Source organism: Cynoglossus semilaevis, chromosome 12, assembly GCF_000523025.1.
Source record: "Cynoglossus semilaevis isolate Cse_v1.0 chromosome 12, Cse_v1.0, whole genome shotgun sequence".
Taxonomy (NCBI): Eukaryota; Metazoa; Chordata; class Actinopteri; order Pleuronectiformes; family Cynoglossidae; genus Cynoglossus; species Cynoglossus semilaevis.
Window position 1 is genome coordinate 6,572,615 of NC_024318.1, and position 15,151 is coordinate 6,587,765.

Here is a 15,151-nt window from a genome sequence, read left to right on the forward strand (position 1 = left end):
CACACATATAGTCCCGGTCTTCCCCCGTGCCTGGGGGGGGGGGTCTTTGTCCGGGGAGAGTGAGCAGCGCGGTGCGTATCAGTGACACCTCCACGGCCATCCATCTCTTTCTCTATTCCTTTGCTCCCTGCCACCTCTGCATCTTTCACTTTGACAAATGTACAACATCAGGACTGTGTGAGGCAGGCAGACGAGTGAGGGGTGAGGAGAGGAGGTATGGATCGGGGGAGGGAGGGGGAGAGAATTGGATTTGATAGATAAATGTCTGAGGATTGCATTACAGCTGGCTTTTTTTTTTCCTTTTCCTTTTTCTGGATTCATGTGTGTACGCAGGCACGCAGACGCACCAGAGGAAAAGACTGTCGAGTCGACTGACTTTTTCTTTTTTTTTAGCTTTTTTAAACCACATGGACAGCTTATCTCAATGGAAAATGTAATATTTAATACTGCACTAAAAATATCTGTCATTATAATGCTGCGTGGGTTTGATGTCTGTGGATTCGGCTGTTTTGTACAAAACGGGAACACTTCAAAAATGACCTTGTGAGTTACTAACACTCGAGGCGTTATATTGATACATACATACATATACTGTATAAACATATGTGCATATATTTTTCAAAAATAAAACTGTTTCAACATGAGGGATGAGTCAGTGTGCAAAAAAAGCCATGGTTTTAAATTCACAGTTATTGGTGAATTCATGCTGTGCATTGATGACATCTTTAAACTCTGGTATAAAATGTCAATGCAGCGTAAGGTGCCGCACGCGTTGCCGTGGCCACCACTGTGAGCAGCGGGTGTGATGAAGTGAGAATGTGCATTTTCAGGAATCAAAGGAGAAAAGGAGAAGACCTTACCTGCCGATTTGGGAGTAAATTTGTCCCTGTTGGCAGCACACACGGCCAGCAACCTGTAGCCCAGGTCCAAGTCAAAGCCCTGCTGAGCAGCGACGCGACTCACGACCTGAGGAAAAAAAAAAACAGCCGTTAGTCCATAAACCTGACCTTCTGTTGATATGAATCATTTTTAATTTGTGTAGAATTTTACAAATAAATGAACTCAATGATCAGTACATTCTCAAAGATAATGAGGAGACGCTCAAAATATCTCTGCAAGTGCTGCGCAACATGAAGCAGTTCTCTTTGGTTCACATCACTTCTTGAGTAATTTTCTTTGCTAGGTTTAAATTAATACATTTTATTCACAAAATTACTGACAAACCAGAAAAGGTAAACAAGAATTTAGGATTATTATTATGGTTATAGTAAATAACAACAACAACAACAATAATAAATATAGCAAATAATAACAACAACAACAACAATAATAATAATAATAACTAATTAATGGGAAATTAAATTATTATGACTTTTACTCAAGAGTGTTTTAAGCTTTATTTCAAATCCAACTTGATTTGATTAATTTAACATCATAAAAATAATTTTAAAAAGCAAAAGTTTCTCATTATTATCAAAGGCAACATTTTGAAGTTCAAATAAAAATTAATCTAACTAATCATTTTATTAAATAAAGTCTCACTGACTGAATATGTAAATGATGTGATGACCTGAGTCTCCTGGACAGAACCTTCAAATATTGATTTTAAACATGAATAATAAATATTATATGAACCATGAGCCACGATTAAGACATTTTAATCCTCCTACTTTCTTAACTGTGTTAATATTCTGCTATCATGGAACTTCATTTAACTTCAGACACACACACACACACACACACACGCAGACACAGACAGACAGTGAGATTAATGTGGAGTCTGTAGTCTGGACTGCTCCACTGAGCCACAGTCAGGACGACTGTAATGACTGCACCAGCCTCCAGACCACAGTCGTCGAGCACCGGGAGCACAGTCTCCGAAAGCTTATCCTTAAGCAAGTCTGCACCGGTCCTAAATGAACACCCTTTCTGCCCTGATTATAGGTTGCAGGTTCAATTACCCCGGCAGATCATGTAAATATGGAACTCGAATACGTTCTGTGATTGTTCACTAATGTCCAGTGGCAAAATGACCGAGGACAAATGTAACAGTAAACTAGTATCAAGTCACTGGTCAGTGTGGATGTGGAACATGACAGTCGGTTGATGCTGGGAGTGACGCGGTGGCTTCACAAACACGGTTCTGTGATTTGGTTCCTAAAAATACCAAAGAAATGTAATTACACACAATCATTTTTAAAGGAAGAGTCGTGATTTGAAGGTCAGTGTTGAAGTTGTTCACATTTGTTTGTGTTGTACAAATATTTCTGTTCTCCTTTTTTGATTAAATAAGAAGCATTTTTATGCAGTAAAAACCAGTTAAAATGATTCTAACAAAAGCAAATCAATAATAATTCCACCATTGAATGGTTGCACTCAGGGAGTCTCCTTAGAAACAAATATTAGTGTTGGTTAAAAAAAAAAAAACAAAGCTGTTTGAGCCCTGAGGGGTATGACGCTGATGAATTAGGTCATTTTTTATGATCTGACTAAAAGTTTGTCTGTGTCTGAAGCCGTAAAACTGTAATTATGTTTTGGTTTTGATGAATTCACGAGTCTGTCGATGTCATGAAACCGTTTGGGCTAAAGGGGAAACAGAGTGAAACTGTTGACGAACAGTGTAAATGACACGTCCGCTTTTATCTGCCAACTGTTTCCTCTGACCTCCATCAACAAGGTCATCAGGGGTCCCTCTAGTGGCCCTGACTGGACACATCACAGAAGTGTTTGGATCAAATGTGGACGGTGTGAATCGACGTGTGTCAGTGTGGAATGTTCACGTGTGGCTGTGAAGCCTCCGTGGACCAGATGAGATCTGCTCTGGTTCTCTCCCCTCATTGTATTCAAACACACACTGAGGTCACGGCTGCCGTTTGTGTGAAGGAAAATGATAGGTTTTTAAGAAGTCTGACTCTACAGATTTGAGTCAACGAAAAGAGTGAATTTAAAACACGATAACGATGGCAGAGGCGGCGTTTATTTATAAAACGATAAAACTTCAAATCACTTCACTGACATGTGCTTCACTATAATCACTTTAACAAGTACAGCCTCTGCATCTGTGGAACAAAAACGTGACAATTTCCACATACCAAAATTGACCACGCCCACAAAGAATATTCTTTCAGACGACGTGGAAAGAAAAAGTCTCAACGACAAATGTCTCCATCAGTATCAATTTTAACATTAAGATCTGATCAGGGTCAAAGGTCAGCAAAAGCACACACTGTATTTAGGTGAATGCCGATCATGTACACTGTAATACTGAGCGCAGTACAAGTACCTGGATATGTTGTGTAATTCCTCACCTCATGTGAGTCACAGTCATTCACACAACGTGAACCATGTTACGCAAACAGTGACTTTCTGGTTGGGANTTGCAGAGAGCAGACAGACAGCTAGAGAGGCTAGCAGCGCTTTAACACGGATTTATTAGTGTTTCACCTCCGAAAGCTTTATTCTGAGCCGTAATCCTCCCCTGAGGATGTGTTGGAGCCCGTACTCCTGTCTATATAAACACAGAGCGGCGAGAGCTTTCTGAGCCGTGGATTCATATTCTTAGGAGTCAGGAACAAAAAAAACAAAAAAAAAACAGTAGTTTTGTTGTTTACTTCGTGACGTGGGTGATATTAGAAAAGCATTTTTAGAACGCCAAAGAAAGAAATTGATAAAAACACAAACTGTCAAACCCGCACTGACACCTTTGACCAGTGAAACTATCTGTCGTAACTGAGCTGAACGGAATATTTACGGTAGAAGAAGAAGAAAAATCATAAAGTTTGATTTCTTTTTCCTCTCTCTCTCTCTCTCTCTGTGGTGCTCTTTTTTATGTGCTCAAAATTTGACCTGGATTTATTTGTTTGAGTATTTTTCTACTAAAACTGTCAGGGAAGAGAGTTTTTGACTTTTTTTTCTTTTTTTTTTTTTAAAGCTTCCGCCAGAAAACAGCTTGAAGCACAAACTAACTTCTTACATTTGACAACTTTATCTCCAAAGCTGCAACTCTTTCAGAGACTTCAGAGACAGAGATGTAATGACCTCCACGTGTACAACATGTCAGCGTGACGTGACGTGACGTGGCGTCCGTGGACGAGGCCTGAGTCTTTTTTACTTTGAGACGTTTGGAATCGTCCAGTGATGTTGGTTGTTGTAATAAAAACTGCTCAGACCTGTAGGACGCTGAACTTCTCCTGATAAGAAGTCATTTTCTCACTGATGGAACCATTTAGCTCATGGGTACTGTGGCACGCTGTGAGGGAACTCAGTGGTGGCCTCCATTGTACGGCTCGTCACCCTCCTCTAAGAGGCCTTTACTGTGATTTACACATTAATGAGGAGCGCTTTGTTAGCTCACGCTACCAGAGCAGACAGCCAATGACGTTCCACTCAGTTTTAATGAAAAATGTAGGTCTAATGTGAAAACACACACACACGCACACACACACAACATGATATTACTCACATATTTACTTTCAAACCTACAGTTTTAGCAGTTATCTTTCTTTTGTTCTGCACTTCTTGGCACGGTGCCTGCTGACTGAGAGCGTGCCAAAGACCGTGCAGTCACACAGGCTCGAGCGCTCGTTGCCGCCTGTGATCTACCACCGCCTCTACTACACCAGTACATGAATCAGTGGGTAAAGACGCAAACACCTCATTCAAACAAACATAAGGGGAGCAATGGATTGTGGGTCTTTTGAACCTAACCGCCACTTTTTCTATACGTTGGTCTTTCTCCCCGTGCGTGGTACAACACTGTAGCATCGCTGTCTTCTTTTACTCACTCATGATCACTCATGTTGATCAGATTCTCAGCTTGATCTCCCTTCTGCTCAGGATTGTTATATTAATTTAAAACACCTTAAGGCCAAAAGGTAATAACTCCTTTCTGTCTTTTATTTAATTTATTGCATTGTCAAAACCAAAATGCAGCACTTTGAAAACTCAGATGTGGGACTGAGTTGTTTTTGTTTTTTTCTCCACTCCTTGGCTCTCCCAATCATCCTTTGCATCCAAATCTAATTATTGTTTTTGACTGAGCCTCTTAAAAAGTACCTGAAAAACCCAAGAGAAAAAAAAACATAATTAATGTTTGCGTACCGTCAGACATCCCATGAGACTTTGTTCGAAAGGTCGCTGGAAGGCCCGGGGATCTCCACACCAGTCGAGCAGCTCCGTGGCTGCAGAGTGGAAGTTGGCCGGGTTCTGTAAGTGCTGTGTGAAGAGAAGAGTTCGTTAGAAAGACTGCATTTAATACAAATGTAAAATAATTCAACTAAAAAAACCCCAGAGATCTGCAGCCTCGTGCTCGACCACAATATTGTTTACATTTGATGTCCAGTGTTTCTGCACAACCCTGCAGAGACCTTCACTTCATCCCATGTACGCCCACTAGGAGCAGCAGGGCATTGTGGGAAGATGATCACACCCATATCAACAATGATGCCAGTGTTTCTTGTAAATCTCTCTTGGCAACACCCACCCCCCTTCACCCCCGTGACCCGCACCGCAGGCGAGTCTTTCCCTGCAACCCTCCGCTCTTATCCTCATTCAGCTCGGTCTTCTGAATGTAGCAGCGCCGCGGCTCCAGAAGTCCACTGGCCGGCTTGGCTGTGCACAAAGAAAAACAACCTTGGTTCTGGCAGCGACGTGTGGATTTAAAACGTGCCGTTGGTGTGGTGTATAATCTCTTTGAGTCTCCCTCTGTCTCCCCGGCCTGTTCACTGAGGCCTGAAACAGTCGACTCCATTCTTCCCAGTGTCTGAAGGCTACTCAAGCTGGCAGGACACAATAAGCTGTTTTAAAATCAGGCTCCTTTTTTTCTTCACAGCTCAGGAGGTTAATAGCTCTGAAATGGTACGGAGCTACAGCTCGCTCAGCCGGCGAGACTGAGTCCACTTGAAAGCGTTTGTTATTCTGATCTGGAGCCGAATTATCTCCCTTTGGGTGTTACTGCACCGGGGGTCGGGGGTTCTTGGGGGTATTGTGTTTTTTAGGGCAGTAGAGGTGAGAGTTTTCTAGAAGGGCCCTATTTTGGTTGGCGTGCAAACAAAAGCGTTCCTGCAGCCGACTCAGCCTTGCAAGTCAGGTCTGGTTCCAATGATATCATGAGCTTCAGAAGACGCTCTGAATGACTCATCGCTCTGAGCTGGAGATTAACCTTTAACGCAGTTAGCGGTGGATTCAAACCTCGGTTTGACTGACGAGAAAGACGTGACGCCGAGGAGGAAGTGAGCGAGAGATGCTTTTGAGAATTCCGTAACATAATCTAGTATTACTGCTGCATGATGGGAGGCCTATCACCATTCATCACGGGAATCAGGAGGGGCACAGCCGGGCCGTCTGTGTCGATGGGAACTCACTGCTCCTTTCTGCTGCAGAGCTGAACGTTGACTCTGCCTGACAACCTGAGCTTGTCGTGTGTGTGTGTGTAACACAGAGGGTGGGAGCGCTGATGAGTTTTGGGGAGAATAAAGGATGGAGCCGGAGATCTTCTTCTTCTTCTTCTTCTTCTTCTTCTTCTTCTTGTTGCCGCTCTTCAGGGTTGGCTAAGGACAGGGAGGGTGAAGGAGGAGGGAGGAGGAGGCTGAGCGCCTGACAAAGAGACAGATATTTAACAGGCCGTCTCACTGACATGACGGACCGACTTACCCTCCTTTTTAATACCCCTAACAGATCAATCTGTGCTACCTGGCTGTAAAAAACAAACAAAAAAACAGCACAAACACCTGGCTCTCTGCCAGCGGCGGCTTTCCCCCGAAAACCAGAGGAGTGTGTTGGCAGAGCTGCCTCCAGCTCACTGTTGTCTCACTAACACTAACAGCCTTTGAAGTCTGCTTTATAACAAGTTCTATGAGGACGGGGTCATACTGTCCAGGCCTGTGAAGTGCCTTGTCGTCACGCTCAGCAGTAGAGTACAACTCAATACTGCATTACTAAACATACACACACACGTGCATGTACATCTATAGCTGTGAGTACACAGACTGTATTACCTATAGTTAAACTGCAGTACTCATTTCTGTAGCTAGCTTTGCCTAAATTAAAAACCAGGGGATTCAGGCTGCACAATTGTTGAATAATTAATGGTATCATCAGCGTACTGGTTTATTTTTTTAGAAGGATAAAAAGACAAATGGTATTTTGGTATTTTTGAAGAGTGTACTTCTAATTATTTTTGTGAGATTTTGGCTTTTGAAACCAGGTGGTGTCAATCCTGGAGCCACTGTAAAAGCACAAAAAAGTAAAAAAATCCAGTATTTGACAAGAAAAGTGTTTGTCAGATTCAGCCCTGATAAATTGAATGAAAAAATCTCTTCACACAGACACCAGATGTACTATCAAAAAGACAGATGACGGCTCTTCCCTGCACACTTGTTCCTCTGTGTTAAATCACCGTGTTTACACACCTACCTCTGCCTTTTGGTTATAAAAGTAGATACAAATTCTTTCTTTCTTTTTTTTTTCTTTACCCTGTCAATCAGCAGTTGTTTTTTTTTTGGCCTGGAGTGAAAAAAAAGAGAAAACCATGAAAAGACTGGACGGTGTCTGGATGTACTCACGTAGAAACACGCCACGGTTTGGAAGATTAAACTATTCAACGTGTTGACATTAAACATAGCAACAACAGGCTTTTTTCATGTATGTAACGATTACAGTCGTGGGTGTTCTGCTGCTGAAACTGTAACATCAACACTCAGGAATGGTGTCGTATGAATGTTGGGAAATACTAAAAAATAAAATCACACCCACGTTGCAAAAAAAGAAAAACACGTAGAAGTAGAGTCTGCCAACCGCCGTGTGAGTTTTCATATACTATTAATCACACACAGAGGCAGCAGCCCTGAGGTCATGTTTGTGGGTCTGAATGTATTTCATTCTCTATCTGAATTGAAGGACTCTCTGCTCTGAGAACTAGCAGTCAAGGAAGTATTTAAGCTAAAAAAAAAAAAAAAACCACAACAAGAGCCGGCGTACGTTATGAATCAGGAACACGATGTAAAGCAACGTGGGACACGTTAGACTCTTTGAAGTCTTTTTTTTTTTTTTCCTCCAGTTCGCTGTCAGATTTACCTCCCTCTGCCCGTCTGGCTGTCTGACCCAGTGCAACATGATCTGAGTAAGTGGAGCTAATGGCCAGAAAAAACTGATGCCCATATAAGGTGAGAAGAGAGAGGAGTCAAAGGAAGAAAGGAGAGGAAGTGCAGATGAAGCTGAGAGAAGTCTTTCAGCACTGGCACAGGTCTGAGGTCTGAGGTCTGAGGCACTTGTACCTGTTTGATGCACTGCAGCCTGTCATTGGTCTGCTGGATGTGCCGGTCCATTGATGGTAGCGTGTTCATCTTGATGGCTCTATCGGGACGCCATTAAAAGGTTCTTTACCCTGTGAAGAAGTGGAAGAGCAGAGACACATCTGTTAGAGCAGGTTTCTGGATGAAACTCAGTGAATTCCAAAAATGGGAATCCTGATTTTTTTTTTTTTTATTGTGCAGTGACTCAGTGAACGGCCTGAAGCATTTTTCCTGGCAAATGCAGGAAACTGAGAGTTTTAGTTACAGATTTTAAGACATTTGTGAAAGTTATGAGAGAGAGAAAATATTCAACACCAGCACACCAACAGTCAGACAACAACCGGAGTTATTGGAGTTTTTTAACCCGTGGAGGTTTTGATGAGCTGATCAACACAGAGGATTCATTTTATCTCTGATCTCTGAGGTGGAAATTCTCCAAGTTTCTGGTAAAATCAATGGTTCCTGATGAAGGTTACCACAGGGCAAACGTCGACCAGCAGATATTACTCATCTTTCACCATGTTTCCTTTCTGAAATGGAAACAACACTCTGTGCTCGACACTCTCTCGCCTTCTCTGAGTAATGGATTAGGGCTGGATTAATAGGTATTGTTCCAGTTTGTCTGTGTTCATCTACAGCAGCGCTGGTCTGCCTCCGATTCCTCCACACAAAAGTCAAACAGAGAAGTGGACGGGGGGGTGGGGAGGGGGCAGTGGCTTAGAAAGCTGCTCAGCACTGATAACAGGTCTCCTAAGATTCCCCAACAGAAGTCGAAGAACAGAACAAGGGACGTGAACATGATGGAAGTGTGCTGTGTTTATCTCTGAAAAAGAGCAGTGCAAATATGCACGCTGTTATTCCTCCCCTTCTTACACACACACACACACACACACATACACACATTAGAGCATGTAAACACACAGGTCTGAAGTTTTCACTGTGATTAAGTACAAAGGCGAAACTTCAGACGAAACATTAAATGAATAAGGAATGAATTACTGAGCATCTGGGCTGGAGAATTACTTCGATGATGATGAAGGTGATGAAGGTGATGGTGATGATGATGCATATGTTCTGAGAATAATGTGTTAAATCATCGAACGGTAAACAGTCAGTGTTTAGAATACATGGACAACAGGCTGCAGTGCCTGCTGGGAAAAGTCCCCAAAGTCCACATCCTGTGTGGCACAAAGCCACTCTGTCTGCACATGACACGACCACAAACACGGGTGGCCTCTGGACCCACTGTGTTGTCGTTTCAGCTGCGGTCCAGCAGATGTCTCCCTCTCCTGCTGCTCACTGTCACGGTTCCTCCACAGACTTCAGTCAGAGCCAAGTGGTCCAGAGAGGGCTCCTCTAAGCCCTGACAAGTGCTACAAATCCCTTTCAGCAGCCAGGCAGCTCTGCTAACAGGGCACACTCCAGCTCCACACCGGCCATCTGACCTTGTGGCTATTGATTAACGTTTCTCCTGCAGCTCTACTTCCTGCTGCCCAACACACACACGCACACGGACTCAAACACAAACACACAAAGATCATAAAGAAAGGTGGTGATAGCTGCCTCGTGTACCAAAAACCATCTCTTCACTCTGTTGAGCCTCCACCAGGTCTGATCCCACCCCCCCATCCCCTCCCTCACCCCCTCCTCCTACTGAGAGGCAGTGCCTTTGTTAGTCAATAAAAAAGACAGGCCCTCAGGATCTGGGAAAAAAATGAGTGAGCTGGAAACGCCTGGTTATGTCCAGCTGAGTTGGAGGTGAAATCAGGAGGAAGTTCATCTGAATGATGAACTGATCTTTGTTTGAACCAAAATCTGACTTTTGCAGTTGAACCACTGCATCACTTTTTGAGTTCTTTTCAGATCTAACACATCAGGATTAGGATTATAGTAGTGCACAAAAGACACATCTGTATTTGTATCAAAAGTTCTGTAGGAAATGTATTGGTATAAATTAGGAATGGCAACGATACCAATACTACAACTTGTTGCTGAGGCAACAGCGCCCCCTGTTTATGTCTCACAAAGTTAAATAGAGTATTTGGCATTTTTTTTAAAGATCTTCAATCCTGAAAATTTGACCAATATCAGACTGATAAGTTCGATAAAGATAAAGTTTGCACAGACTATGTCTCCACTTCACGTTCACTGCTAACCAGGGCAGCTGGGCCAAGGATTACACTGCACTAATGCTGCACATATTACAAGTCTTTAAACAACAGTGGGAGGGAAACGGTGATGAATCACAGAGGAGAGCAGACAACAAACAATGCTACCATTCAACGTCCCTCTCTCTCTCACTCTCACTCACTCAACTCTCTCTCTCGTTCTTACTCAGTCTGCTTCCTTATCACTTTCCTGAGCAAAACAAATTGGGGGAAGTGGGCCAAGAAATAAGTAGTCAGAAACAAAAGCAGAGTAATATGAAAAGCAGTGAAGGATGGAAACGAGAGGGTGAGGAGGTTCTGAGAGGGTGAGGGAAAATCGACAGAGAGAGAAGAAGAAGAAGAAGAAGTGCTGAAATTATCTCTTCATTATCAGGTGCAGTCTCTCTCTCTCTCTCTCTCTCTCACACACACACACACTGACTTACTCATGCAAACACACAGCATATGATCACTCGTAGAATGCGTGTTACTCATACAAACACGCAGCATATGATCACTCGTAGAATGCGTGATTCGTCACTACAGACAAACGACTACCAGCTCTCGTCGACGCCTGCTCGCTGCTTTGTGAATGTAACCAGTCGGCGGGGGTTCCATTAAAGCTGTGACTCTGTATTATTGTCTCTCATGTTACATGCTGCCCTAAAAAGGCCACAACATTTTCCTTAAAGTTAAATGCTGAGTTTTGGGCTGAAAACGCAGAGATTTTCTTCTGTTTTCTTTCAGAAAGTCACTAAGAGACAGCGACGGCTAAACCTAAACCACCGTATTTTTAGTTGTCATTTCACAAAAATGCACACAGCAGGACTAGTTAGAAACTATGTGCACGAAGAACGGCCGGGTTTCGGACTGTCAATCCTCCAATGAGAAGCCTGATCCGGCCTGTAGTCTACAGTCAGTAGTTTCCATAGTAACAGCTATAAACACAGTAGCTGTCAAATTAGCAGCACTCTAATACTTCAACAAACACCTAAATTACAGTTGAGCTCCCTCTGCTGGAACCTGTAATAACCACCTCAGAACTCATGACAGTTTTGATTTTTTTTTTTTTTTGTTCACATTGGAAGGGACGTCGAATTATAAGAAGAATTTTCTTCACAGCTTCACAGCAGAGGTCACTGACTGTGCTTCAGGAGCTGCAGGAGATTCATTCGTTTGTATGCATAATAATCGGTGCCTGTTGGTACTTGTTTGTGGAACCCTCTCCCAGAACCATAAAGGGCAGTCCACAGCAGTGTGAAGAAGCAAACAGGTGAAGTCTGGCCAGAGGGCATCTTCATTATAGCAACAGTCTGAAAAGAGGCGAAACAAAACCATTACTCCTGCTCTGAAGCCACAGCAGGAGATCATCTCTTATCCTCCTTCTCCTCTTCACTTGTACGGCCGCGGCTTTTCTCCCCCGTGTTCTGGCCGCGTCCCCTTTCTCCATAGCCCTCAGACATCATTAGAGCCACCCAGCATGCAGCTACTCTCCATCATCTTCCACTTTCAATTCCATCATTTTCTCTCGTCTCCTTCCTCCTGGTGTATCCAACCCCTCCTGCCACTCTTCTCCCCTCCCTGCTCCTTCCTGAGGCCCCGTGCAGGAGCTGCCATAACAGGAGGTGGAATGGATTCATTTGCTCTAATGTGGCTCGGGCTGCGGCGGAGCACGGCACAGAGCGACACTTTCTCCCACTGCACACTGCCCCCTCCCTCCCTGCCTCCCTCCCTCATCCACCCGCCTGTTCTCCCTCTCTGTCTGCAGTTCATGTGTTTTCAAACAGGCCAATCAACACCACTCAGCTGTGCTCCCCTCTGCCCCCACCTCCTCCACCCTCTCTGCTTTCACAATCTCTGCTCTTAGTGCATCTGTGAAAGGCACTCGCCCCCCGTTCTCTCTCTCTCTCTCTCTCTCTCTTTTTTTTTAACCAAACTTCTTCTTATACCCTCGACTTCCTGCTCTTTCCTCTTCCTCTTTCTTTCTCCCTCCTTCGACAGACCCAACTATTAGATACATCGCTCCCTGCGGCCTTTGTAAAATCTCAACCCACTACTTGTCATCACACACGGCGGCCTCTATAAAAATGTAAAAACGACTTGTCCCCAGAGTGAGCGGGGAGAAGAAGGGAACGTCGCCGTTTGTTTATCTTGTGTTTTTTTATGTGACAACCACAGGAGCACGGTGCAACACTGTGACACCCAACAATGCAAACAACTCACACAGCTGTGATGTGCGGGATACGTGAGCCGCTCTGTCGTTGTCTGTCGTTGTCTGTCATTATGGAGCTTCACTTAAGGAGAGCTGCAGGAAACCCCCGGGAGGAGAGGAGTGTTTCACCGCTGGATTTGAGATCACCGACACAAACACGAGTTCGCTCTGCTGTTAGCATTACTTGATCACAGACAACTCGGTAATGTGGGCGTTTGTGCTTTATGGAGCTTCACTTAAGGAGAGCTGCAGGAAACCCCCGGGAGGAGAGGAGTGTTTCACCGCTGGATTTGAGATCACCGACACAAACACGAGTTCGCTCTGCTGTTAGCATTACTTGATCACAGACAACTCGGTAATGTGGGCGTTTGTGCTTGGATCCCTGGTTTGAATCCCGCACTAGTCTAACTGGCCAATATAATATGTTAATACTGGCGGTGCTGTAATAAAGACTTTGAATGTTGTCGCTCTGTGTCCAGACTAATTAAATATGAAAACATGCAGGTGAAGTGAAAGAATTGAAGTAACATTCTGTCTACAAATGGTTCCTGTGCAGCAACAAGTATTTTTCAGAGTGACAGTTGTACAGTTTTACAGGAAATAGCACTTTTTTTCCAGGTTCTACCTGTGTGATCACGGCCTGTCAGCAGGTGGAGGAACTTGGTTATTATTGTCATACATCTGTGGGGCTATAAATGCCAGCGGGGGCAGATCCTATATACCTGCTGATACACTCAATTCTCTCCTATCACAGAAAAAACCCAACAAAAAAAACCCATATCTGGAGGAGGGGGTATGGGAAGTAGTGAGTGTGTATTTGAATGTACATCAAAGCCTCTGTGTGTAACCTTTTATCACACTTCAAGGCAATCAAAGGAACGTCTGAAATCCAGAGTCCATTCTGTGGGAAAGTGGTGAGAAGTGGGGTGAGGGAGGGTGAGGGAGGGTGAGGAGGGGGAGGTGAGAGCTGCAGGGAGAGTGACTGACAGCACAGTCTGACAGGCTTGTGTAAAGCTAACCTTACGGGCCTGACTCCAGCAGAGCTGTTAGCTCATACTGCACAACCCCCCCCCCCTTCTCCACTCCCCCCCCCGTGACTGCTGAACGGGTAAACTGACAAATTCCTTGTCCTCTTGTTTCAGTGCCCGCAAACTGCTGACCCAGACGCAATTAAACAACATGCACCGAGGGAAGAGTGTAACATATCTATGTACAGTCGTGTGTGGAGGCTGCTGTAATAGTTGCTGATGTGAGCGGGTGGTGATTGGTGGTGGTGCACCAGGAAGAGAGAGAGAGAGAGAGAGAGAGAGAGAACAGGGAGATAGAGAGGGTGAGACTTGTGAAGAGTGATTGTGATTCAATCTGCTCAGTCAAGCGTGAAATAGTATCGGTATCATTAGAGAGAGCAAAAATATATTTGTCTGTCCTCCACTCCCCCTCTCTTTGACTGCCCAAACGCACATCTCTCACAGAAAATAATAATAATGATAATAAAAAATAACATCATCCGCTCTGGCTGCTCTGTACGCGCCGGAACAGAACCTCCTACAGAGCAACGGCGCCTGCAGAGCGAAACCTTTTTTCTTTTTCTTTTTTTTTTTGTCTTCTGTCTCTTATCATTTATGGAGCAAATCCAATTAAATACTGAAAAAAAAAAATGTTCGTCCTAAGCATTTCCTATTAGAAATCTTGCTGCTATCAGGATGAAATAACACAGGTGGTGCCGACCGTCCGCAGAGCAAAAGGCCATTAACTGAAGAAAAAGGTGTTTTGTCAGTTATGGTCGTGTGACTGTGTTGAATAAAATGTTACAAAAAATTAAAATGGCGCCTCATTTGGTCTCAAAATGAATGATAATAATAATAATTATTATAATAACACAACTTCTTCTTTTCAATACTAATAACAATAAGAATAATAATAATACATTTCTAATAAAACAACTTAATTATTAAAAAAAATAAAAAAATACCTAAGCCTTGCTATAAAAATATTGTAGTTTAATTAAAAAAATAAAATAAAATAATATAAAAAGTAAAGACAAACCTAAAACAGTAGATAATGGCGAACCAACATTCTTTTGTTTTTGTTTGTGTTATCTGTTCAAGGACACCCAAGCATGAAACAAAATGAACAGACCAAACAAAACAATTTATTTTGTGGCTGTATGTGCACATGTGTGTGTGTGTGTGTGTGTGTGTGCCAGACTGAAGGCACGTGCGGCCGACAACACCACACACCACAACACACCTGTTTGCTGTGACACACAGAGACAAACCACGCAGGTCCTGTTTGGCTGACGGAGTCTAAATGCCAACAGTCGGAGTCTAATGCGCTGCACGGTGGCTTCCACGGAACACTCTCCAAGTGTGGGTGCCTTTTTATTTGTGATCCCAAACACACATCAAGAGTTCTCTCACTCCACAGTGCTGCGCCGTCTCTTTTGAAATACAGCACTTCCAGCAGGGAGTGGAGACAAAAACGTGGAGGAAAGAGAGAAG

At 43.6% G+C, this 15,151-nt stretch overlaps 1 protein-coding gene across 10 annotated transcripts in view; it reads right to left on the reverse strand.

The window, feature by feature from the left end:
* The window catches only part of zmiz1a (zinc finger, MIZ-type containing 1a), a 109,742-nt gene that overhangs the window by 25,409 nt on the left and 69,182 nt on the right, over positions 1 to 15,151 (reverse strand). For 9 of the 10 annotated variants that reach the window (XR_003051381.1, XM_025061134.1, XM_025061132.1 and 6 more), the window contains exons 4-6: positions 8,274 to 8,383; positions 5,101 to 5,214; positions 861 to 966 (exon numbers count right to left, since the gene is read on the reverse strand). Coding sequence is in view for 9 of the 10 variants with exons in the window: in XM_025061134.1 (XP_024916902.1) it covers positions 861 to 966; positions 5,101 to 5,214; positions 8,274 to 8,342 (289 nt within the window). In the remaining variant the exon portion in view is untranslated. Of the gene's footprint in view, positions 1 to 860; positions 967 to 5,100; positions 5,215 to 8,273; positions 8,384 to 13,275; positions 13,426 to 15,151 lie in introns of those variants that run through there. The other variant, XM_025061130.1, reaches the window with a different exon arrangement.